Source organism: Desmodus rotundus, chromosome 1 (genome assembly GCF_022682495.2).
Source record: "Desmodus rotundus isolate HL8 chromosome 1, HLdesRot8A.1, whole genome shotgun sequence".
Classification (NCBI taxonomy): domain Eukaryota; kingdom Metazoa; phylum Chordata; class Mammalia; order Chiroptera; family Phyllostomidae; genus Desmodus; species Desmodus rotundus.
In genome coordinates, this window is record NC_071387.1 from 177,317,502 (window position 1) to 177,342,256 (window position 24,755).

The following is a 24,755-nucleotide window of genomic DNA, read 5'->3' on the forward strand; positions in this document are numbered from 1 at the left end:
TCCAAGATTAAATGAGGCTGTATGGAGAACGCCGAACATACCACAGTACTTTGCACTTGAAAATGGACCTTTAACTGGAACATAATCAACAGAAGAAAAAAGGAAACAAAATATAACCAGAGACACTGAAGTTAAGAACAATCTAACAATAGTCAGGGGGGAGTGGGGAGGGGACAGTGAGTAGAGGGCATTACAGGAACTACTACAAAAGACACATAGACAAAATTAAGGGGGAGGGTCGAGGTGGGGGAGGGAGGTGGATTCAGCTGGGGTGGGGTGGAGGGATGGGGAGAAAAGGCAGACAACTGTAGTTGAATAACAATAAAAATTTAAAAAAGAAAAAGAAAGAAAATGGTTAAATCCACCCTTTGTTTTCTTTAAGATTAAGACAAGTCTTTCTTCTGCATTTTCAAACTTAATATCTTTAATGGGTATATATTCTATAATAGAAAAGAACACATTATTTCAACATCAGTTTAAAAGACATCTATAGATGTCTATAGCAAGGACATCTATAAAACAAGTAGCTTTTAAATTATTTTTAAATTATTAAAATAAGAGGGTCTCTGAAGGGAAGTCTGAAGACATATGAAAACATATAAACCATTTAAGTCATAACCCCAGGTGAGTCACCTAACTAAGCTGATACATTATTTTGATGTGATATATATCACCTTTTAAGCAATATATATTAAATATGCATTTTTCTTACTTGTCTACTTGATTTTGAGGTGTCACAGGACAGACTTCGTTGAAGTCAAACTTTGTTAAACTTCATGGCACCTAGATATAAATTTCATACAATGCCAATACTCAAAAATATTTGCCTAATACACAAAAAGCCCTGTTATATGCAGTCAATTGACTATGAAGCTAATTTTTTAAATATTTTTGTTGTTGTTGTTCAAGTACAATTGTCTCCAATTTCCCCCCACTACCCACCCCACCCATCCCCACCTCCCACCCTTGAAGCTACCCTCTTTGACTTTGTCCATGTGTCCTTGACAGTAACCATGGTGCTTGATGGCCCTTCCTCTGTTTTCCCCCATTATCCCCTCTCTGCCCCCCCCCACTGGTTACTGTCAGTTTGTTCTTTATTTCAATGTCTCTGGCTGTATTTTGCTTGCTTGTTTGTTTTGTTCATTAGGTTTCATTTTTAGGTGAGATTGTATGGTATTTGTCCTTCATTACCTGGCTTATTTCACTTACCATAATGCTCTCCAGCTCCATCTGTGCTGTTGTGAAGGGTAGGAGCTCCTTCTTTCTTTCTGCTGCATAGTATTCCATTGGGTAAATGTACCACAGTGTTTTTATCCATTCATTTACCAGGGCACTTAGGTTGCTTCCTGCACTTGGCTATTGTAAATTGTGCTGCCATGAATTTGGGGGTTCATAGGTTCTTTTGAATTGGTGTTTCAGGGTTCTTAGGGTATAATGCCAGCAGTGAAATTGTCTATGAAGCTAATTTTCAGAGCTGAAATATCATGGAGATTAATATTCAAAACACCACTTATCTTTTTCCTCATTGAACGATCTAATAAATACTGTTCGATGACTTTTTTCCTTTGCTTTCTGGGGACACATATACACCCCTTTTTAACTTTGGCTCATTATGTCTCCTCTGAACATACCATTTACAGCCTTCTAGTTCATCTGGAAAAATTGATTGGTGTGAAATAATACGCTGTCGTGATCGCAACCAATCTCAGCGATCATCAGTAAAAGGTCCCTTTTAGAGACAAGGCAGGTGGCTTGCCTCAGTACTCGATGGTCACAGCTGATTAGAGGCCAGAACTCACATTTTCTGACCCATAGCGTACTCGGCTCTCTATAAAACTGGCTGCCTTGGTTAAGGATGAAGAAAATAATTCTTTTTTCTTTATCAATAAAAAATTGGACAAATAAAGTTATAAAAGATGTTTCCCTCTTATAAACCATAGAGAAACTCCTGATGGTTCATTTCTTTGGATTTTTGATCTTTAAAATAGTGGCTAACATCTATGACTGGGGTAAAGCAGCGATTTTCAACCATTGTCATCTCATAGCACACGTAAACTAATTACTAAAAATCTGCAGCATACCAAAAAGTATATTTTTTGCCTGTCTGACCAAAAAAATAGGTTAACTTTGATTTATTCACACCAGATGGCTCTTGTTGTGTTGGCTGTTGTCATTTTTTTATTTGATAATCTTAAGGGAAAATAGGTTAGTGCCCCTGACCAAATAGGTATTATGTGTTTTATAAATCCTTGCGGCACACTGGTGGAAAATCGCAGGATTAAAGGGAAGGCATGTGAACACGAAGTTGTACACGAAGTACCTTTTCCTGATTCCACTTTGCTGGTCAGCATCAGGAATGAAGGGCACACATTGTGACAAGCTGTGAACCAACATCACCCCTGTGGAATTTTTGACTATTGGGCTTTCCTAAGTTCAAGGCCTGGCAATTCATCACTGGTTCTCAGATCTAAGCAGCTGGAACATCAAACACTTTTTACAAAATGTCATTTGAATGAGATAATTGTAAACAACACTAGAAGCACATGAATTAAATTATTGCTGAAATACTCATTTGCTTAATTAGGTGGAATATTGGAATGTCTTTTGCTTTATCGCTCTGCAATGATATGAGTGGTGTATGTTTTGTAACATGATTTAAATAATATTTATTGAGTACTCACCGTGTTCCAGGTACGTCAAAGCTTTCCATGTACATATTATCACTTACTCTTCACAACTCCACTTGGAGATAACTCAGTGTTATCCCCATTTTTCACAGGAGGATGTGTTGTTTACTTTAACTCGCTCAAGGACGTGCACAGTAAGTGGTGGAGCTGGAATCCAGTCTGGGTCTGGCTGACTCAATAACCTCTTAATCCCTATGTTAAATCAGTTTCTCTGCCCAAGCTATAAATCTTCTTGATCCTTCAGTTGATTTATTGATGGTGACATTTAATTTTGGTTTCTTTCAAAATGAAACTCTTACTGTAAAAGCCAATCAAACTGGAGTTTGCATTGGAATAAACATTTAGAGGTAACTGAACACTTTCGGGTTCTAGGAAGGAAGTGGGAGGGAGGAAAAGAGGAAAAGGAAAGAAAGGATGGGGGAAAGAGAGGAAAGCAAAAGGAATTTAGTGTCCCTCTAGGTCCTCTATTATTGTGTGGTTGTTTATGAATATAAATTTTAGAACACAGTTCCCAATACTACTTTCTATTCCTCTGTAACCCCCCAAAACCCATTACTTGCAGATCATTCTTTATAACCATTATGAAATCCCATTTTAATGGGGAAAAGAAATTTCTTCTGGATTCCCCAAGCAAATACCTTCAGGGAAGTCTTTTAAAGACCTCTGATTGAGAGATTGACTTTAAAAGGTCTTATTTTATGAAAGGTCTTTTATTATGATCTCTACTAAAGAGGATTTTGTCTTTATAATTGGTGAAGCATAATTTTTAAAGGTAATCATTGATGGAAAATTTTTAGGTGTTTTTCAGACCCTGACCCAGCTTCCTGGCCACGACTTTGTGACGTTTCCACCCTCTGCGTGGTTCCAGGAGAGGCCCACAGGCAAAATTTAGCAAGAAGTCAAGTCACTTAGTCATTAATTGCCTGAGGTCAGGTTTTCCAGAGTAAATTGTGAAAGGGACTTTAAATTTGAAGATTACAACCTGCAGTTTGTTTTGAGGTGGAAATAATACATACTGTATGAGACAATTGTAAGCCCAAGTGACCTAATTTGCAAATAGAATTAAAACAGCAGAAAAAGTGAGGTTGGAGAGCATGGGGGTTGGGGTGCCTCCTAATAGGTAGCAGAGGATGAGATGCAACTCAGGAAATAAATAGCAAGCAAAAGAGGAGAGAAAGCAATCATAAACATTTCTAAGAAGAGGACTAGTGGAAAACTAGATTGAACTCATTTATCTTCCTTACGCATCAGGGACTCTACTACCTTGTAATTCATCACTGTTATTTTTGTTACCTCATATTGCTTTCCCTGTAGTTACTAACCTACTCTTCGTTCATATGAGTTTCACATGTGCAGAGGAAACGGGAGGGGTACAGTTTAGGGATGGTGTTTCCAACTTGACAGTAGGTATGTCAGGGGAAAGTCAAGGCTGGCCTTGAGAGACACAAGCTCGCCGCACCCGGTGGGCAAGTGGAAGAAAACAAGAAGATAATGGCAAACTCTCTGAAGTCAGAAGGGAGCCCCTGGAGGTATGTTTATAGGAACCTCCAGACCCTGTCACCTTTAGGCTCCAAGACACACCCAGTTAGAATCTGAGGAAAATTCCAAGGTGCGCAGGACAGAGTCCTGCTGTCATGGAACGTGTAGAGTGCCCGTCAGTGTCCAGAACATCTTCTCTTCTACATGGCCACCATGTCACAGTGGTCCAGCATGTACTCATTTAAAAATGTCACTTAGCAGAAGAGGTCTTTCTTCCAATAAATGTGATTTCAGAAAGAAGCTCAGAGTCTACACATCTTTTTAAAGCCCAGACCTGCTTTAGATGAAGTGGAAGGGGGAGAGGTGAGGAGTCCCACCTGGTTGCCCTTCTTCATATTTACTTTCCAGGGCAAGCCCCTCAGGAACATCCTCAGAAATAACAAAACACCAAGAAATAAGACCCTGAAATTGTCCGTAGTCTTGACTTTATTAAAAACATACTAGGACTATATGACCTTGAAAATATTATCTGACCTCTCTGGGCCTAATCAATGAAATGCAAGTGTCACCTAAACTTTTAAAAGATGGTTCTAGTTGTGAACACCCCAAAAACTGCTGCCACAACTTATCTGGGCAAGCAGGTTACGGCAGAAAAGAAACTGAAATGTTATTTAGACTGTGGTATCATCAACTATGTAGAATATTTTTATTTGGTAAGTATAAAGGAATATCCAATTGTGAATTTTCAAGTAACAGCATTAGCAGAAAATGCATTTTATTAGGAGTTTTAAAAAATCGCCTAATGGTTTTTTTACTTAGTCTACCAGTTATACTGCATTTTCTTACCACTTCTGATCCTGAAACTTCTGGAACTTTCCTTCTGCCATATAAGTAAAACACCCATTTACACTGTGTATAAATGATTTATTTTTATAGATGGAAGATTCCTTCTGACTTTACAAGCAGAACATGAGTGCACAGGTGTAATGTTTATCTTCAAAGGAACTCTGATGATTACTGAATCTAGCCAGACCGTTACCCCCTTCAAAGAGTGGCTTCTTCTTGACCCTACCATGCGAACCCAGAAGTTTTAATCTCTTGTCAGAGAATCACATCAAGGAGTATTACTACTTCTCTAGTTCCTACAACCATCTCTTTGCAGTAAGAATGTCTGCTTGACATCTCAAAATCATGATCCTCTGGAGCAAACACTTCTACCTGCTATTCTAGAATACAGATATCTTGTTATTAATTCTAAATAAGATGAAGCAGCAAAATTCTCATTGAAAAATTTTTGCTAATTCTTTTAAAAACAGTCTAGCTTTTTTTAAATTAGAGCTTGTGAGAAAACAGTCCTTATTCTAAGAACTTTAACACTCCCTGGTTTTTGGTTTACCTTTCATTTGTGCAAAGTGAATCTATATCTAAGGACCTATGTTTCCAACCCCCCCCAAAAAAGAATTATAATGACCACCAGGTTTTCAATCCAAGAAGTAAACGAACCCACCAAACCTGAGTGTATATCCCAGTCACCACCACCCCCTACCATTCCTGAGTTCTTTAACTAGACCCAGTTAGCAGGATATGACTTGACTGAAATTTATAGCTACACTGAGACATGTAGCTAAAGAAAGCTCTTAGGCCAGGCATCATCTCAGACTTCTAAAGCAGTAGGATCATTTAACAGAAGTGTAACCCTCTGAAGTAATTACACAAGTGCAAGTTGCAACTGCTTCATCTGCTCCCAGCATCTCTGGTTATTGCCCTAAGACGAATGGATGTCTTCTAGCCAGCCTGGCCATTCATATGGGACTACCTCTGCATATATTTTAACTGTACTTCTCAGTTTGGGCAATTTTTTATTATTTTGTTCTATGCCCTTTACAACATCCCCCTCCCCTCTAAGATGGGTCAGTTTCTGGGATCCATCATCTTCTGTTTTGTAATTTGTATTTCACACTTGCCTGTTCCTAGGCATAAATGCAAGTGTGACAATATCAAGGCCTAAGGAAACCTCTATTCTGCAGTAGGTGTCCCTAGACATTGACCTTTACCAAAAAAAAAAATGAGAAAAATGTTCCTCTGTTCTGGGAAAACCCCTTTTCTGTTATCCCTGCCCCCTGTCCCTCCTCCTGCACATAACTGTCAGAGTCATTTTCTTCTAAAATGCAGTTCTGATCATATCGCTCTCTTACTGACATCCATCAGTGCCTTCAAGGTAAAGTTTAAACGTCTTTACGTCTCACCTAGAAACAGTGTCATAGAGTAAAATGACCAGGGGCTTTGCTACTAGATACACTTGGCCTCAAATTGTGGGTCAGCCTAGGTATAACCTTTCTCGTCTTCTGTTTCTTCATCAACATAATGGAGTAGCAAACATTCTCGGGAGATTATTGGAGAAATCGTAGGAGAGACCAAAGATGAAACACCCAGTACAAAGTAAATGCTCAGTTAGTGTAAGTGTCCTTTCTTCCACCTTCCCCTCGTCATCTGGTTGCCCTTACCTTTTCAGGATCCTTCCTCTCACACCAGTGCCTTCCCTGCCTGTGCTCTCCTGGACTCCAGCCCACATTCAGTAGTTTCCTCATCAAGCCTTGCTCTCCCACACCTCGGTAGTGTTTGCATATGTTCTCCTGCCACCCTTGGAAGTCTTCTCCACCTTCATCTCTTACAGAAACCAGAGGGCACCTATTTTCCTCTTAAGATCGTGATTCCTGAACTCCTCCTAGGTTTAAGGTTTCCTCTTCTATACTTTCATCAAATCCTTCACAGGCTTCTTTCACCTTACAATGTCATAATAAAAGTTGGTCTTACCTATCTTTGCTAATGCACCATTACTTCCTGAGAGTGAGGTCTGTGTCTTACTCACCCATGAAACCCCAGCCCCCATTTATTTCCTAGCATATATTGGTCCAATGATTGAATGAACTGCCCAAAGGGCAGAATAAATGTGGGTTTGTAACAGTGCCATAGCTGCTGATCTATCAATGCAAAAAGCAACATGTCTACCCCTAGAAGGGTAAAAATGTTAAAGGCAAGAGACTAAATAGCTCATAAATAATATTGAGTATTTCTTTCTGTAGGAAGTCTTAGAAAATGTAACCAAGCTGAAATGGCTTCAGCTTTCCCTCAGTAAGTGGTTGCTGTGGGGACATATGTGAGAGGAATACCAACATCATTATGAGAAACACATGCACCGAATAGCTATGCTTCTGATGCCGTTCTCAACTCTGAAACAGTACCCGCTTTCAGGGACAGAATTGAAGTAACATGTGTCCCCAGTGTTTGGCTTCCCTCTTGCCATGGACACTGTAAACAATGAGATCCCCAGGGACTTGGCCTTTAACCTTGTTAGGGTGGACAAGGGTGTTGTGTGCACACAGCACAGCACCTGCCACGGGGGATAATTTCGGTCTTCTGCTGCTGTTAGTCAGCTATTCCCTTGGGTGTATCCCCGGGTCACATGGGAAGTGTCAGAAGAATTTAAATTGTTGGTTATGTCCAGTAGTTCCTATGGGTTGGTGTGTTTTTAGCAAATTTTTACCTAAAATGTCCCATTTTTATCTAACTTACTTTCATAGATACCTTTTCACTCTTTCTAATGAATGCTGCTTTATCCCTGCCCTTTCATACCATGAAGTTTTCCTTGCCTTGAAAACCTCTTTGAATTTATTATTCCTAGCCCCATGAATAACATTTCCCCTTATATCCAAATCCCTTCCAATCCCTTCCCTCCCAGTTTTTTTCACAATAGCTTTATCCCCTATAAAACTGTACATAAACTCCAGGAAAAAAGCCCAGTTTTTATAAATCCTAATTCAAAAAGTCACATCATCAAAGCAAACATCAAAATCCTTGCACCAAAGGATAGAAGTGGAACTTGAGGTATGGATGCGTGTGGGTCCCTTTGGGCTTCTAGGCAGCGGTCCAGGGAGGCTCAAATGTGTGCAGGAAAGAAAGTGCCTGAGCTCCTCTTATGCATACAGTTAATGCCTGACATGGGCTGGGTACCTGCTGTTCCATTTTGGCTGGGACTGAAGGATTCCCTGGCATGGTAGACATTTAGTGCTGACAACTAGGGAAGTCCTGGGAAAATTGGGATGAGTTGATTCTCCTACCTACCTTGTGCTGCTTATGCTTCCCTCTCTCTGCCCTTTTTAAGTCTTCATTTCCTTGAAAATGCATCGGTCTTTATTTCTTCCTGATTCTGGCTCTAAGAAAATATTCGAAGATCTTGGACCAGCACATCCCCCAGGGAGAGGCCTACAGTAAACATTATTACATGAGACAGCAGGATAGCAAATAGACGTCCCATTCCTGTGCCCATTCTGATGTGCGTGTCCATGGCTGTCCCAAGTCAAGTGTAATGGTGTTTTGCATATCTGTATGTGTTAATGTTGATAATGGTCTATACCTCATTCTTATTACCTAAGACAGCATTTCCTATATTATGTGCAATAGTCCATTTAACTCTATTGACAGACTTGTAGATCATTTCCAATTTTTTTTTCTACTACAAAAAACATTGCTAGCTTCCTTGTACCTGAACATTTCTGTATCTTTTTGTGAGCTATATTCATTGGATAAATTCTTAGCAATGACATTACACTTAAACATTTCATAGATGTTGCCAAGCTACCTTCCAGAAAGACTACATCAAGTTACAGTCCCGCCATCAACATAAGAAATGCTGGTATTCCCACTCGCACTGCCCCTGGGACGTACAAAGTGCATATTGCCAACCATGAATCGGCAGTCAGATTCATCTTTTGCACACAGCGTGTATACTTGCTATGTTTTTTATCCTTGCTTTATTGTCATTCGATACAATACCTACCACATAGTAGACCTTTGGTCAATGTTTTTTGAATGAATGGATAATGAAGGTCTTAATAAATTAATGTTATTATTTACTTTTTATTTTTTAAAAGATTTTATTTATTTATTTTCAGAGAAAGGGGGGGAGAAAGAAGGGGAGAGGGACATCAGTGTGTGGTTGTCTCTTGTGCACCCCCAATTAGGGACCTGGCCTACAACTGACGCATGTGTCCTGACTGGGAATCAAACCAGTGACCCTGTGGTTCGCAGGCCGGTGTTCAATCCACTGAGCCACACCAGCCAGGGCATACTTTTTCTTATACCTCCTTATAATACATGAAGACTTGGAAAATGAATGTCAAAACTTATATTTCACCAGAATTTCATGGCTTCTTATCATCTTAAGGCAAGAATCTTGCTCAACATGGTATCACTACCACCTGGCACATAAAAGATATTATATATTATGAATGAATTAATGAACTGTGAGAATAATGAGGTAAATAGAACTTGGATAAATTTTATCTGCCTGCACCAGAAATGACAGGCATTTCTGAAAAATGAGCTCAGACCAGAGAAGGCTGTGATTACAGGTCCAGAATTTCAACTTACATCAATTATCATTGGAACATCACACTTACTTCCTTGGTTCCAAGTAAATTAAACAGGCATGGCAAGAAAAAGGAAAAGGGTTATGACTATCAACCTGGGGCTGGGGACCACATTTAATTGAATTTATAATATCTATAATACCTCTGCTGTCTATGAAAGGTTAAAATTTTCCTAGAGAAAACAACTACCACTGCATGCCAAAGTACACATAAAATGCACTGATTGCTAAGAACGAAAAATAAACCAAACCAAAATAAAATGAACCAAATAGCAGCACAAATCCATGTGCCTTCATATAGTTGGAGGATTACCAGATCTGCTCTCTGAAGACCACCATCCCTCAGAGTATGGACATGCTCTGCAGGGTAAGCACATGCTAGGGAGGGGATGTTTGGGGAGGTGCAGTCCCTTCCTTGTATCAGTTTCCTGGGTCATTTGGGGTCTTTGGAAAAGCCTCTTGTTAGTGCACTGAATTGCACATGCATTATGTAACTCTTCGCAAACCAAAGAGCTGAACCCATGGTTTCATGCTATTAAAATATGCCACAAACCAAACCACCTGTGAGGCGCCAACTCAGCAAATGTGCCTCTGCAAAAAGCAGTCATAAAAAACACAGAAAGTATGGATGAAAGAAGCCTGAATAACAACCTAGAGTTCATACATTTGATGTCGCAAGAGGCACAAGAGGAAAAAGGCTCCATGTAAAGTTGAAGGAAGATGGCAGGCAGGGGCTCTGGAATTAGAGACCATTATCACCATGTGACAGAGTGACCACTGTGGGTCCCTGTTGGAAACACTGCAATTATGGATAATTATGTGCAAGCACTAGGAGAAATGCCAGATATTAGAATATATGTTTAATGTGAAAATTGCATTTGGGGTTGTGTGTGTGTGTGTGTGTGTGTGTGTGTGTGTGTGTGTGAAACCTCAATATATAGCTTACTCTATAAATGTGGGTATATTCCTGATGGAAAAACAATGCCAGAGTTGCAATTTGACATCCTGTCACATTTTAGTTAAATACAAAGGAACGTGACTTTTCAGAGAGAAAAATCTCTTTCTCAGTCCCTCTCTCTCCCTCTCCTGCAAGACAGCATTAAGATAACATTTTTTAAAAAACATGTTATCTTAGGTTATAATTGAAATTAGACTCTATGGAAGAAAGGGAATGACGGGTCTCCTCAAAGGCCCCTTGTTCTACTGATTTGATCAGTTATGCTTTGCTAATAAGGTGGCCTTAAGAGCTTTATTATTGATGGAATCCAAGGAATTATAGATAAGTAAAGTTGGTGTCAAGTATTAGGAATTTTCTCTCTCTCATTTTTTCACTCTAATTGCCTCATTTGTTTCCCTACATCTCACAGTCTTCACCCGAATTCCCTTAGAGATAGCTTATAGTCTAACCTTTTATGAGGGGGTAAGTCATGGATTACTGCAGAAGCAAGAATGGGGTGAGGGTAAAAGGAATAGCAGTGGGGAAGAAAAGAAAGTAAATAAAAAAAGGTAATTGATTACAGAATTTCTCACACCTTGACAAGAAACACAGGTAGTTGCTAAGTTACAAAAGATACTGCTCTTGCAAGAAGTAGTCCTGAGGTTGTATAGAACCACTGCCTCAGGACATCCCACTTGGGGGAGACAGGGTAAGCAGTTTTTCTCCCACATGTCATTTGCCTCTCACCAGTCAGTTTGCTCTACAGAGCCTTGACCCTCCCAGAAGTCCCTGGGGAAGGCGACGTTCCACATATCTTATGTATAGTTGAATGGTTCCTGTGGAGTCAAAGGCTGTTGCCCAGGCCAGACCCTCCAGGGTCGGGAGGCAGAAAAGATGAGGCCATTGCATTGATGACCAAGACTTTCTGGGGCAACTCTAGCCAGGAAGCTGGGAAAGCAGCCTGTGCCCAAGGGAATAAAATGGGGCCCAGTGCACTCACCTACATCTTAATGGCAGAATTAGAATGGATCAGACCAGAGATTTATTAAATTAAGCTTCCCTAATGTCCAGATATAGTGCACTATAAGTTTAGTTCTGCATCTCCTGTTGCTTGAGTGCCTATTTTGTACAGGTGGTTTGCTAAATGCTTCAAATAAATTGTCTTGCTGCATCCTCAGAACTCTATTTTACAGATGATAAAACTGAGACTTAAAAAGGTTAAATAACTTGCTGCTATTCACATAGCTGGGAAGTGGCAAAGCTAGAATTTGAACCCTGGTCCTCCCATGTCAGAGAGTCAGTGTCCATTTTACTATCCCTAATAGAAAAGTATGAATTCTAGCTATGAGTAGCAGTGAGGAGGGAAGTTCTCCTCCTCTTCACACTTAAAACAAAATGTCTGCCTTTTTGTTTTGTGTGTTAAATGCACATGACAAGATTTTCATAGTTCTGTGTGTGTATGTTTGAGAGAGAGAGAGAGATTGATTTGTGGTGACTTTTTCAATTTTCAAAATAATAAGAGAATAGAGAAGCAGTGGATGGTCAGAATGTTTGATGCCAACGTATCTTTAACACTGATCACAATACCAATTAGCAAAAGGAATAGAGAAATTCCTGCCGCAATAGGGAGGTCTCCCTTCACTCCAACAGTCTTGGCTTGCTCCCATTGTCAAATCGGGTTGAACATGTTTAACATGATTATTTCTACAGCCTGTGGGGTTAAATGACAAGGACATTTTTAATATATCATCTTGAAATCAAGTTAATAATATTTTAAAGCGGAGCTGAAAACAAATACCACTTCCCACAATCAAGTGGAAATGTTAATAATGTCAACATGCCATAAATGCCATGAAGTCCCGCGCCTGTATATGTAACAGGAATAGCAATAGGAACTTTTCTTTAAGAGAGGATGAAGCTAGTATTATTTTCATGTGCTCATTAATTGTATGCTTCCCTATATTAACTGTCTTTTAAAAACCATACCTGAAATGTATTGCAATGAAATATGAAATTTGAAATGTCATTATTCCATTGAATAAGGTCCTCTGTATAGTTTTGAGATTTGGTATTCTTGGTTTCAACTTACACATGTATTGAATCATGTAGAGGTCATTTAAGTCAGTGGTTCCCAGATGGCACACATATATAATCATATTTCTAGCGAATCTAAAGGAAATGAAGAATGTGGCCTGTGTTCAGTCTTCCACACATTTGCTCCAAGAATTGAAGGCAATCGCTATATCTTGGTTCATCTGTGACCCCTACCTCTTGGCACACCATTAGGAAGTCTACTGTATATATAAAAAAAAAACCTTAGTTTTATCTTTAAAGTTTATACCTTTAATAATTCCGATGAAATATGTGTGAGTGAGTGCATGGTATAGTCATGTGGAGTATCAGAAAAGGCAAAATATAAAAATTGGGGAAGTGAAAGAAGGAAGGATTCTAAGTTGGAGCACCACACAATTAGAAACTAACACATGCATCACAATGTTTAAGTCTGTGTATCAGTGGAAAGATTCTGTTAAGTCTGTGGTTCCTAGACTTTAGAATTTCAAGCAAATAATTGAGAGGCCCAACGTAGGATTACTACCTCACCTACTCAATAAAACTATTTTCAACAGAACAACAACCCTATACTAGACCCATGGTTCCAGATTAGGACATTTACGTCCTATATCCTATATACATTTAACACCACGAAATAAAAAAAGACATACAGAGCAGTCATCCCCAAAAAGGGGCTGTTGAAACTTTTTGTTAAGGTATGTGTGTGGAGCTGTGTTGCATTAGCCTTGTTATTATCAGTAGCAGTAATTTTCATTTCACCAAGGGCCAGTAAGACTTTATTTTGGAATACCACATGTCCAGATGTTTTAGAATAACCATGATAAAGTCATTCATCAGGATACAGAATTATTGCATGTGATCTCAGAAACTTCTAGTGAGAAACATGTCAACTATTGAGTATGACATAGCAACCCAACTTCACGTAACACATTTTTATCGACTTGTGTACCAGGCACTATAATAGCAGCTGGGGATACATAGATGAACTATGTGGTCACAGTTCCTCCTTTACAGTCTAGCAGGGCAAGGAATACGTTTAAAAAATACGTGATTGAAATGCCTTAAGTACCATGAGGACAAAATACAAGTTGTTGTGAGAGCATATAATCAAGTCAGCATCAAGGTGACTCTGAAAGGCCACCCGCGTGTGTTGTATATTTAAGGCAACTTTTGTACATTTTAAAAAGGCACAGTCTCTGGGCAGTTAGATTACTCAAAGACCATCCGCTCAGGGGGATGAATTAGAAAATGGTGCCCTTTCCTGGGGCTTATACAGGCCTCCCCATGGAGCGGGGCGGGGTGGGGGTGGGGCGTTAGGTGAATGGAGTATGGCTATGAAGGAGTTTAAAGAAGGGAAAGACACCATCCAATTTGCATTTTAACCCTATTTATTAGTTTGGAGTGGGTAGATATGAGTAATTATTTCTTTCCATTTGTTGGAGTAAGGTGGAAGTACTATCAACCATCCAAAGTTGGCTTAGATATTGATCTCATGCAAAACTTTTATTTGGTAGGTAGGACCTGACAACTCCATGAGAAAAGAGAGTTGATTTCCTCCTGTGCCTGAGGCAGGATTGATGGGTTCAGGACTAAATCACCAATATGTGCATCATCTTCTGATCACACACACGCTTCTTTTGACGTCTTGGTTTCATTGATTCCTATCCAGCCTAGAAGTGACTCAGACCCCTCTGGCTTTGCTTGTGTTTGGGTGAGCCACCTCAAACAGGTGTGGCTGTAATTTGTTTCTGAGTTAAATACAATTATTATTTTAGATTAAGTCACTGGTTCCTCAGATGGGGAAGCATTTATATTTTGATAACTTTTGTTATTAATGAAATGCATGCAAGTTTGCAGGAATGTGGAATACAGTGAAAATGTGCTTTATAGGGCACTGTGGCTTGCCTCACAAATGGAGAGAGAGATAGGCTTTCCCAGCCCTGGTGTCCTTCATGTGAGTTTGCCTTTAAGTTTAAGGAATTATTTCAGGTTCTTAGCTTAATGTGCACAAATCTACTTATTGCCTAGGTCAGTACTGGCAGTTTATCTCAGGAAGAGGAGAACCAGAAACTGGTTCATAATCATTTACTATTCAAGTAGCTCTCCCCAACCAGTTTCAAAATAATCCTTGAAGAATTTTTAAGAGCACAATTAGGTTGTGTAGCTACTTGAGATCAATCAAACACTCACTGTAAAATGCATTCCACTTACCGTTTATAGAAATGTATTATGTGGACCCATGCTCATGTATTTGGTTCTAGTTTCTTACTAGAAAAAAATGCTTTAAAGAAATATTGTCCCTTCAATTTTAGTGGCACTTCTCAGATCTAAGTCTGGTTACCAGGAGAAAATTACTGTCTGTCCTTTGTCCTACTTTATTAGTCCTTACCACTGTTGTGATTCTCCCCATTTTAAACAATCATCATCAGTATCATTGTCCTTTTTTGAGTTTCTCCTGCATGCCAGGTGTTGTGATTGGAGCTTAGTAAGCACCATCTGTAACCCTTTCAACAATGCTGCAAGGTAGGGATCATTATTCCTATTTTACAGATAAGGAAACTGAGGCTCAGACAGGTTACGGTATGCTTGAAAGTTATGCAAATGGTAAAACCAGGTTTCAATTTAGGTCTGTCCGACTCTGAAGCCAGCATCTCTCGACTCACCCCATCTCTTCTGCTCCATTCTGAACCAGAACGTGACACACGTCTGTCAAAATGGGTGTCAGAAGGCGGATTGGAAAAGCAGTGATATCAGTCCTCTGAGGAGACAGCAAAGCTAATGGGGGGCAGGGGGTGTGTGGTGCAGAAGGTGATACCATATTTAGAAGTGAGCAAACAGTAAGCCAATGGTTTCAATTAAGGAGCAAATGCATTACATTAGTATCACAACATTGCGATCAGGGGCTGGAATCTAGGTAGTAAATGAGGCAGAATGATGACTGCGTGCAGGGGGCTCACATATTTAGAACCCAGGTAAATACTTGCTTTCTCCCCAGACTCCATCATTACTTTTTTAAAAAACCTGTATTTCATACGTATTTTCTTCCATTTCACTGAATAATCTTTTCACTAGCTGTGGAACTCAATGAAAACAAAAAAGAAATTTGTTAGATCTCTGTTCATCTAAAACTCCCTGAAAATTCACTTTAATCAAGAAATTTGAAATTATGACTTGTTTGAAAAATAGAAACTTCGTAGACAAATGAGGCTGGGCTTCAAATGATCAGGAGCCATGTGTGGTAGGAAGGGTGTACCATTTAGAGTGGGATAGCTTGTGTTTTTCAGTGCTGTCACTAACAGTTGTGTGACCTTAAATAAACCACAAAACTACCTCTGGGCCTCAGCTGCCTCACGTGCAAGTGGAAGGGTTCTACCAGAGTAATCTGATGTCCCTTTAATGTTATGATTCCCAATAGTACTAGGTAGAATTAATGATTGTATATTTCATAGGTTGTCTCGGTGACCCTCAAGTGAACCATTGTTATCCGTTGGTTGGTAGATACCAAAAACATTTTGTTTTGTCTGTATCAAACATTGGGCAAATGAAACCTACCTAGGTGTGTGATATTCTGTCGTTGCGTTCAATGACCTCCCTTCTTTGATACACCTAGCTTTGATATGTAGATATTTCTGAAATGCTTTGGGGTAGTTTTGGGCTGTAATAAACTCCAGTGCAAAGGAAAGTTTCATCATCATCATAACAGCTGCCCCCAAACTGCTTCATGGAAGGTGAATGATAGATTTTAGCATCCGGTGGCTACCTTATAACTCCAGACTTTGAGATCGGGCCTCTTCAAAAGCCATGAGTATTTAGAGGAAAATGTTAAATTCTCAATAATACAGTGTTTGTATTCAGATATTTTTATTATTACTCTTACTATTCAGCTATGACTACTTCCCTTCTCTTCTAAGACACTCAGGCACAGACAACAGTATTGTGATCACCAGAGGGAAAGGGGGATAGGGACGAATGGTGGTGGAAGGAGACTTGACTTTGGGTGGTGAACACACAATGCAATATACAGATGATGTATTATAGAATTGGTACCTATATAATTTGAAACCTGTAGAATTTTATTAACAAATGTCACCCAAATAAATTCAATAAAAATTTTTTTTAATTAAGAAAAGGAAAGAGTTGCTTGCTTCAATCTGAAGAAGTGAATTTGGGCTTGACTTTTGGACATGACGCTCCTGTTCTGACCCAGAGAGTAAGCTAGAAGTATTTAAATGATTGGGTTTTACCCACTGTGTAGGGGGAAACCACCTTACCTAAGGCTCTAGTGAAATGTAAAGAATAATCAGAAGTAGGTTGAACAGTCTTGCCTGGGTGAAGGCACACACGCACACACAGAGGTCTCTAAGCTCAGACACAGTGGGAGCTCCACTGTGATCCACTCAGTCCTCTCTTTCATGGGGTGTTTGCAAGAGAGAGAACAAAGTCTTCACTGGCAAGCTGCCACAGACAAGAAGGGTGTCTGTCTGAGTACAGGGCTTGCTGGAAAGAGGAGTCTTGTTTCAGAAATCCAGTCCACGTTTTACTGAGAGTCCAGACCCTGTGAATAAGAGGAGCCTCAGAGGGCTGGTTTCTGATGTCGCACTAGGCACGATAAGAATGCCATTGACGTCAGCAGAGTCATCATCAGGGAGAATGGCACCCCAGCTCTTGAAACCACACCAAGCAATTGCAGTGCTTTTGAAAATTAAAAGCTGGTGCTTGGGGGGAGGGGGAGGGTGACAAGGGGAAGAGGGGAGGATGAGAAAGAAGCAAAGATGGGGAAGCCATGGCTCCAGCTGAACTCTTCTTTCTTTTATGCATTTCCTGTGTTTCAAAAAGACAGGCACACGAGTGCTCCTGTGCTCATATACAGGCTCGCTCGCTCGCTCACTCACTGGGCACCATAGCCTGAATTGGTTGGGGGAGAGGATGGGAGAGAGAAAGAATTTAATTTCATTAACATTTCTGAATTCAGATAAAAGAAACTGTGCCACCCAGGTGCTGGACAGAGGCCCTGAGCCACAGGAGAAAATAAAAACCTCTGAGAATGAAATTGTTGAGCTAAAACTGATATGCTTGAAATGTGTGCTGATGAATAGATTACAAAGGAGGAATTAAACACTTCAAAAGAGCTACTACAAGGCAAAGATTCCTCCCCCACCCCCCATTGCTGTGGACTCCTGAGTGCTTGTGTGTCTGCCTGAGAGAATGACAAAGTTGTGGGTTTGGAGAGAGAACACTGCGGGCATGTTGTGATTTCAGCTTTCAGTGGCGCCTCCAAGAACATCACCTCCGGCTGTAATTCAAAGGTTACCTGGACTGGAAAATGTCTGGGAGGTTCGGAAGTCTGTGAAAACAATTCTTCAGTGTAAATTGTCCCCACTTTCAAGTTCCACAGTTACTCTAATCCTTTCATTCTGTTCCCCAATTTTTCTGCCAGCCCCACCCTCCCTCCAGCAATATTAAATGGCACAGAATAGACTTGATGATATCAGTGCACAACTCGCTTTATTTCACAGCATTGATTGGCAGCTTCCCAAGTCCATTGACTATTTTGCTGATCTGATTTTAATATCCATGTCCTACAGCTATACCAGAAAAAAAGAATGGTTTCTGAGCCACAGAAACGTTAGAAGGGAAACAAAAGAACATATGCACACAAAGCAGAATCTGGCAAAAAAAATGTGGCCTTAATAAACTGCATTATTTGAAACTCCTATTTTCAATGGGCTGGTGGTAGAGGAGCCACGTGAGAGAGAAGCACAGTGGCGGTTCTTCGTTTTCAGAGACCTGTTTCTTTGTGAAAAGGAAGAAGCAAGAAGCAGCATTCTTTTCAAGTACACAAATAGTACTTAGAGTAGGACCCACATTTCTCTCCCATTTGTTCTTAAAAAATAGTACAGGTTACATTAGGATGGGCTTCTTCCATTTAATGTGACCCAGTAAATAAAGAGAGAGGGAGTTTAGCAAAGCACATTCACTATGCACACTTAACCTGTCTTGCTTAGTGTAACAATGGGAAGATGGCTCATTGTCCATGTGGGACTTCGGTTTGCACCCTCTGCAAAGATGCAGGTAAATCTGTAACTTGGCTCGTATTGGCTGTTTTTGTTTTGTGTTTTTTGTTTTTGTTTGTTTGTTTCGTATGAGGTTTATATGTGAAATCTTTGCTTGCTTCCCACCTCCTTCTCTTACTCCCTTCCTTTCTTACTTTCTTTTAAAAACTACTTTTTTAATACTAAAAAAAGGAAAAGGATTCTGAACCTGCAGTCCTGGGACTTGATAGGGTTTGGGAGGGTGCCCTCAGACAGCCAGAGCCCTTCTCCAACTGCAGGAGCCTGGGTGTGTGAGGAGGTGAGGGCCCATGCGGATGGGCCTTCTCACGAGGCTTTCGTCTCCAGAAGGGTTAAAAAGCACTGACTTTGATATTAATCCTGTCAAACCAGCACACACTGTTTCCAGTCTTTTCAGCATTTCTGCTATGTTGCAAGTTGTTTTTGTTCCTGTTGGTATATCGGTCATCCCCCCATCCTGCCTCACCTCTCCCTTTCTGTGGTTCTCCATTATTCTCCCTCCAGATCATTTCCTCTACTGAGAAATGAACAAAGCCTTTCTCTCTTCCTCCTACCTACAGGTTCCTTTTGCTGCTTGCTATTCCTTGCTGACGCCTGCAACACTCCCAGTCTACCATTGGTTGATCACCCCCTGGCAATGTTTGGGTGCCCTTTGCACCAGGCACCCTAGCAGGAAGCCCCCAGTCTGGGTGTGTTTTGAAGATGTCAGACTCAGGTTCGCTGAACACTAATTTGCAACAGGAAGTGCTAGTGAGCCTGGTGAAGGATGCCAGTTAACAAATAGGGTTGGCAGTCAGTTGAGAGAAGAAGATTAAAAGAAGGGGATCATAAAAAAGGAAAAAGAATTTAATCTTTTCCAGGTGTGTTATTTTTGTCAACGGATGGTCAGTGGTCATTGGCATCAATTCAAAACCAATAGGAATCCCCAGTTTTGGATGCAGTGAAGAAGGAAACTTTATTCAGTGTGAACAGTTCAATTGTGACCCAGCACTGGCTGTGAAAGAGGCACTCTGTGAAACAGCAAAGCTCTGCATCTCATTAGACAGCTCTGCTCCACTGCTTGCTAGCCTGTTCTGCTGGTCTGCTCCACTTTGCCCTGGCAAGACCTCTTCGATGTTTCATCTTCCGTCCTTGTCCTGGAGTGTGTCAGCTGCAGTCGGGATATGCAGTCTTCAGTCTTCGGTGGAAAGGGAAAGGGTACTGCCAGAGCCAGAGGAGAGCTGACTTGTATAGACACAAATCCCTGCCCCTGGCCCCTGATTGGTTTGTTCTCGTGCAAATGAGGACTCCAAATTCTCACAGTTTGATTGGTCCAAAAGGCACTGTCCTAATTAGTCAGAATGGAGCCACTCTAATTTGTTGGTAAAGAAGCTGATGAGGGACATAGCCGTGCAGCTCCAATTAGATGGGGAAAGCCTCAGTCTTATTGGTGGAAGTAGGATTCCAGGAACTCCTTTATAAGGGCTGGGTCAGATGGCAGAAACACAGTGCTGGTAGGCTTCTCCCTGAGGTGTGGTTTGCATGAGAGGCTTCTGTGTGAAAATGGCTGCTGGGCTGGTTTTTGTTTTGTTTTTGTTTTTTGAGTTCAGTTATTCACCAGGAGCCCTTCTAAGTAGGTATCTTCCTGGTCAGGATCAACACTTTCCTTTCTGGGCAGCATTACCATAGACTTGGGGTATTTTTTAGTCTTTCTTTTCCCTGAGGTCTGGCCTCATTTCATAGGGAGAAAGCAAGGATAAATGCAGTGAATCTGATTATGGACACCAGCTAACCCTAGCTTAATGAGCCATGGAAACAAAATAACTCAATCTTCTCTAATTGCTGTAACCCAAAACTAGAAGCGTTGAGAGCACCTTGGCTTTGGTTACACATATTTGTAGTACAGGCCTTGCCCGGCATTTGAACTGTTCAGCAAGAGATCTGAAATTTTTTAGTTCTTTGAGTAGAAAGTACAAATCTTTTAGAATTAAATACACACACACACCCAGGAAATTAAGACATCTAAAAAGTATATTCACAACTTATAATAACAAATATTAACGTTGTCCCCGCCACCCCCATTTTTCTTTTTCTTTCTTCAGAACAACTACTGCCATAAATATAAAAAAATAGTTATCCTGTCCACATTTTTATATTTTACTATATTTTATTCATAGATAATGCACTGTGATTGTTTAAACTCAATCTTTTTTAGCTTAAAATTTTCTAGTTAATGTTATGTTTCTTGCATTTTTTTTCTCTTTTTCCTATTCTACCTTATAATTCCCATTAATTGGTTGTGGTAGGTCACCAGTAGTAAAGTAACTGAAACGGGAGGGTTAACAGAATAACCACTTTAAGAAGGGATTTTAGAGAGGAAGACTAGTTAGCCAAGTTCTCGGGGCAAAGTTCAGGGAGGTGGAAGTGGAGGAAGCTTGGAGTCAGGCTGAGCCGAGATGCATGAGGTGAGGGAACAGCAGCTGTGGGAACTCTGAGCATGATCTGTCTGCTCCAGTGGAAACCGAACTTGCTGGGAACCAGTTGAGGATAAGCTTTCTGTGTGACCTTGAGCAATCCACTGCCCATGTTTGCCTCTCCCTCCTCCTCCTCGGGGGTCCTCATGTGTAAAATAAAATCCCAGAATCACAGATCCAGAATGCAAGTAATAGAAATCCCCACTCAACCTCCCTTAGCTTATAACTACGGAAGTGAAGACCTAGAAAGGTGTTCTGATTTCTAGATACTTATCAGGGCGGAATTATAAACTGGGCTTGGAATTGGAAAAGTTGTTCCTCTCAGAGTACTTTTCCAAACGTTACACCTTTTCGACAGTTTCTGAGGTAATATGTTGATCGACTTGACAGTTGTCAAATACTAAACATGGTGTAAAAACAAGATTGTCCGTTAAATAATGCTGCCTTTTACACTGTACAGCTGAGAGAAACTGATGCACAGAGAATGGAAACAACTTGTCCAGGGTCATGGGGCTCGTAGGTGGTAAAGCCCAGATTTGGACCCAATCGGCCTGACTTTCACGTCAGTTTTTAACCACCATGCTGCACTATGCCACCTCAGTAGCAGCTCCTTCCAAAAGCACAGTCATTTCCCAGAAGCTTTTTAACTCGCAATGGCATACGTATTTCCTCTTTGTAAGTAGTAAGGGCCAGGGTGTCTGATGAAGGTAAAACGTTTGGTTTCGTGCTGGTATTAAGAACTCTAATGTCAAGGGCAGGAAACTTGGCAATTAATATTTTAAGTGAACTGGAGAGGTCCCAGGTTTTGGAATCAAGTGTTTTGATGGGAAGACAACAGTGTAGGAATGAAGAATTAAAGATGTTTATCAGAATTATGAAGAGGGTTTGTAAACATCAGATTATGGAAGGGAAACAAAGGTTATCTGGAAAGACTTTTTTTTTTTGTAATCAACCGAATCACCTGAATTGGCATAGAAAGTAAATATTTAAAGAAGAATTTTCTGATAACATATTAAACAAACAAGATACCGTGGAGACACTGTTAGAATAAGCTGCACTATTGCTTATAGCTAAAGATAAAAGGAAGGCTATGTGGGATTTAAAGACAAAGTCCGGAGACATAAGAGATAAAATAATCCAGATCTGAGAATTCTTCATGTTGACTGATTTTTAAAAATGGGGTGTGTCTTAAGATTACCAGTACAACAAAGCCTTAGCCACTCGACAAATGAAACATCTACAAGCTTTGTGAAATAAGAATCTGGGAAACTGACAAGGAGTTACAGAGGAAAAAACAAAATAAAATGAAGAATGCCACTTTTAAAATACTAAGATGGGAGCCTGACTCTGATTTTTAGAAGTTCTTTGACTTTTTTTTTTCTGTTCCATTATTTAAGTTCGAGTGATTACTGGCATAGAAGAGCTCTTTGCGAAATGTGTTTTTAGATAAAGGCTTCCCATACGCTAGAGTTTAATTTGGTCTTGGAGGGAGAAATTGCTGAATGGGTCAGGGGTTTTGTTGGAGAGAAGGAAATGTTTGGAACTAGGGAGAAGCAGTCATTGCACAAGACTGTGAATGGGGTAAATGTCACTGAGTTGCTCACTTTCAAATTTTAAATTTTATTTAACGTGAATCTCACCTTGATAAATTAGTTTTGAAAAGGAGTGAGAGAATTTAACCCTATAAGAATATCAGAGTGCAGCTTTATGAATTCAAAAAAAGATAAGTGGTACTGGCTCCAGTGAGCCTATGATGTTCTGAGAGCTCACATCACGTATTATTGATGTTTGAACTCCCGGTTCCCAAAGTGCCTGGCGCATAGATGGGATTCGTATGTGTTTGGCCAAGGAATGAATGGGTGACTCCAACCAGGACATAGTACGTAAAAGGCCTCCTCATGGGCATACCCTTTGACTCTGTGTTGTGGTATATATTAAAGGAAAGTAGGACCCTATCATGAACAAAATTAAAGTTGCCTTTAGCTTTTTTACGTTTTTAAGCAGATTGGTGGAGGCATCTTTAACATTTTCAGATTTTAGAGTGTTGTTGGCTTGATTTCATTTTGCACTTTTCCCACTGGCCTCTGGAGAACTACAGATTACTAGCAGATTTTCTTTTTTCCTGGTTTTCTCTTTCAGGCCTGTTACATCCATTTCTTTGAATATGAACAGTTGGAAAGGTGGTAGAACTGAAGTGAACGGATGTTTCTACCTTAAACCGTTTTGGAGCACGATTGCAAATGTAATGTTAAGACTTACAGCAGAGCTCAATGATTGAAAAATAGTGTTAGTTAAGTGAAAGTCAACTATATTCTAAGCTTTCTTTATTGTGTTCTTCTGTTACTTTCTTTGTCATGTTAGCACCATTGAAAATAACACAAGTTGGAGGTGGAATAGAAAAAGTAATGACAATGCAGTGTTTTATAAACAGTAAAATTTAGGCTTATATAATTAATGTATATCCTGCTGTGGTATGAGAATTTTCTTGCCTGAATTCTCCTAAGAATCACTTCAATTCCTCAAATAATATACTTCCGTCAAGCCCATTCATTAATAGTCCCTATATTCCGTATAGAGAGCATAACTTTCCTCTACTCTCTTGGTATTTAATATTAATTAGGGTTCTCTTAAACACTTTTTATTTTTATTTGCTTGCCCATTATGAGAAACATTAATGGATCTATACATGGAAAAATAAGATTTTGGCAATTTAGAGAGAAACTCACTTTATAAGTATGCTAACACCTACTGTCTCCCGGAAGGACGGCGGCTGGCAGTGAGTTGAATGCAGAGTTTTAGAGTACTGCTACCTCAGTGGCTTCTCAAAAATTTTTATTTCGTCCCCCCCACCCCAATTTATGCAGTTCTCTTGTGCTTTACTTCCCTCTCACATCTTTCTCCGTTCCATCTTGATCCCTTCACCATCTCCACTCCCCAAGTCCAATGGCCTGATTTTTATTTGTATGGTGCTAAGCACAGAACAATGAAAGCACCGTGAAGACTTCCCAGGGATAACCAGTTGTGGTGCATCTACCATTGGTGCTGATGGAGGAAAGAAAGAGGATGGATGCGTGCATGCAGGAAAGAACATCTAAACTGGAAGAGACAGGAGAACGGGGTCAGGCACACTGGAAGGTGACTAAGAATAAAGCAATAGTTAAAAGTACTCCTAAGGTTGTGAATAATCGCTTCTCTTTGAAGTGCATGCCCTGGTGGTTGATTTGTAGATACAAATAAGCAACAACAACAACAAGACAGCGTAGCAAAATCATAAGGTCTCTTGTTTAGAGTAATCGATGCTGTGGACAAGAGCCAAATCAGACCTACCTTCTATAATTTACTTTATTCATTTATCTGAACTGATCTATTCACTATCAACAAGTACTTATTGGAGCACCTTCTCCTGAGCCAAGCATCTTGAACTTGGAATACACAGGTAAAAAATACAGGGTTTAACATTTAATCAGTTTACCATATAGTGGAGAGAGAGATGAATCAATATACAGTTAAAATACAATGTGTTTAAAGTGGAGTGTTGTTAAAGCCACAAAAGGCACTCTGTGGAGGAAGGGCTTCAATAGGTTAGGGCCAGCCAAGTGGGGCAGTGACCTCTGGAAAGTTACAAAG

General features: G+C 40.1%; 1 protein-coding gene across 15 annotated transcripts in view; it reads left to right on the forward strand.

Moving 5' to 3' along the window:
• Positions 1–24,755, forward strand: part of PDE4D (phosphodiesterase 4D) — a 1,245,374-nt gene that overhangs the window by 1,114,782 nt on the left and 105,837 nt on the right. For 8 of the 15 annotated variants that reach the window (XM_071219656.1, XM_071219658.1, XM_045186261.2 and 5 more), the window contains one exon: positions 2,780–2,821. The exons of the other annotated variants lie outside the window; for them this stretch is intronic. In XM_071219656.1, coding sequence (XP_071075757.1) covers positions 2,780–2,821 — 42 coding nt within the window. The remainder of the gene's footprint in view (positions 1–2,779; positions 2,822–24,755) is intronic. 15 annotated transcript variants of the gene reach the window in all.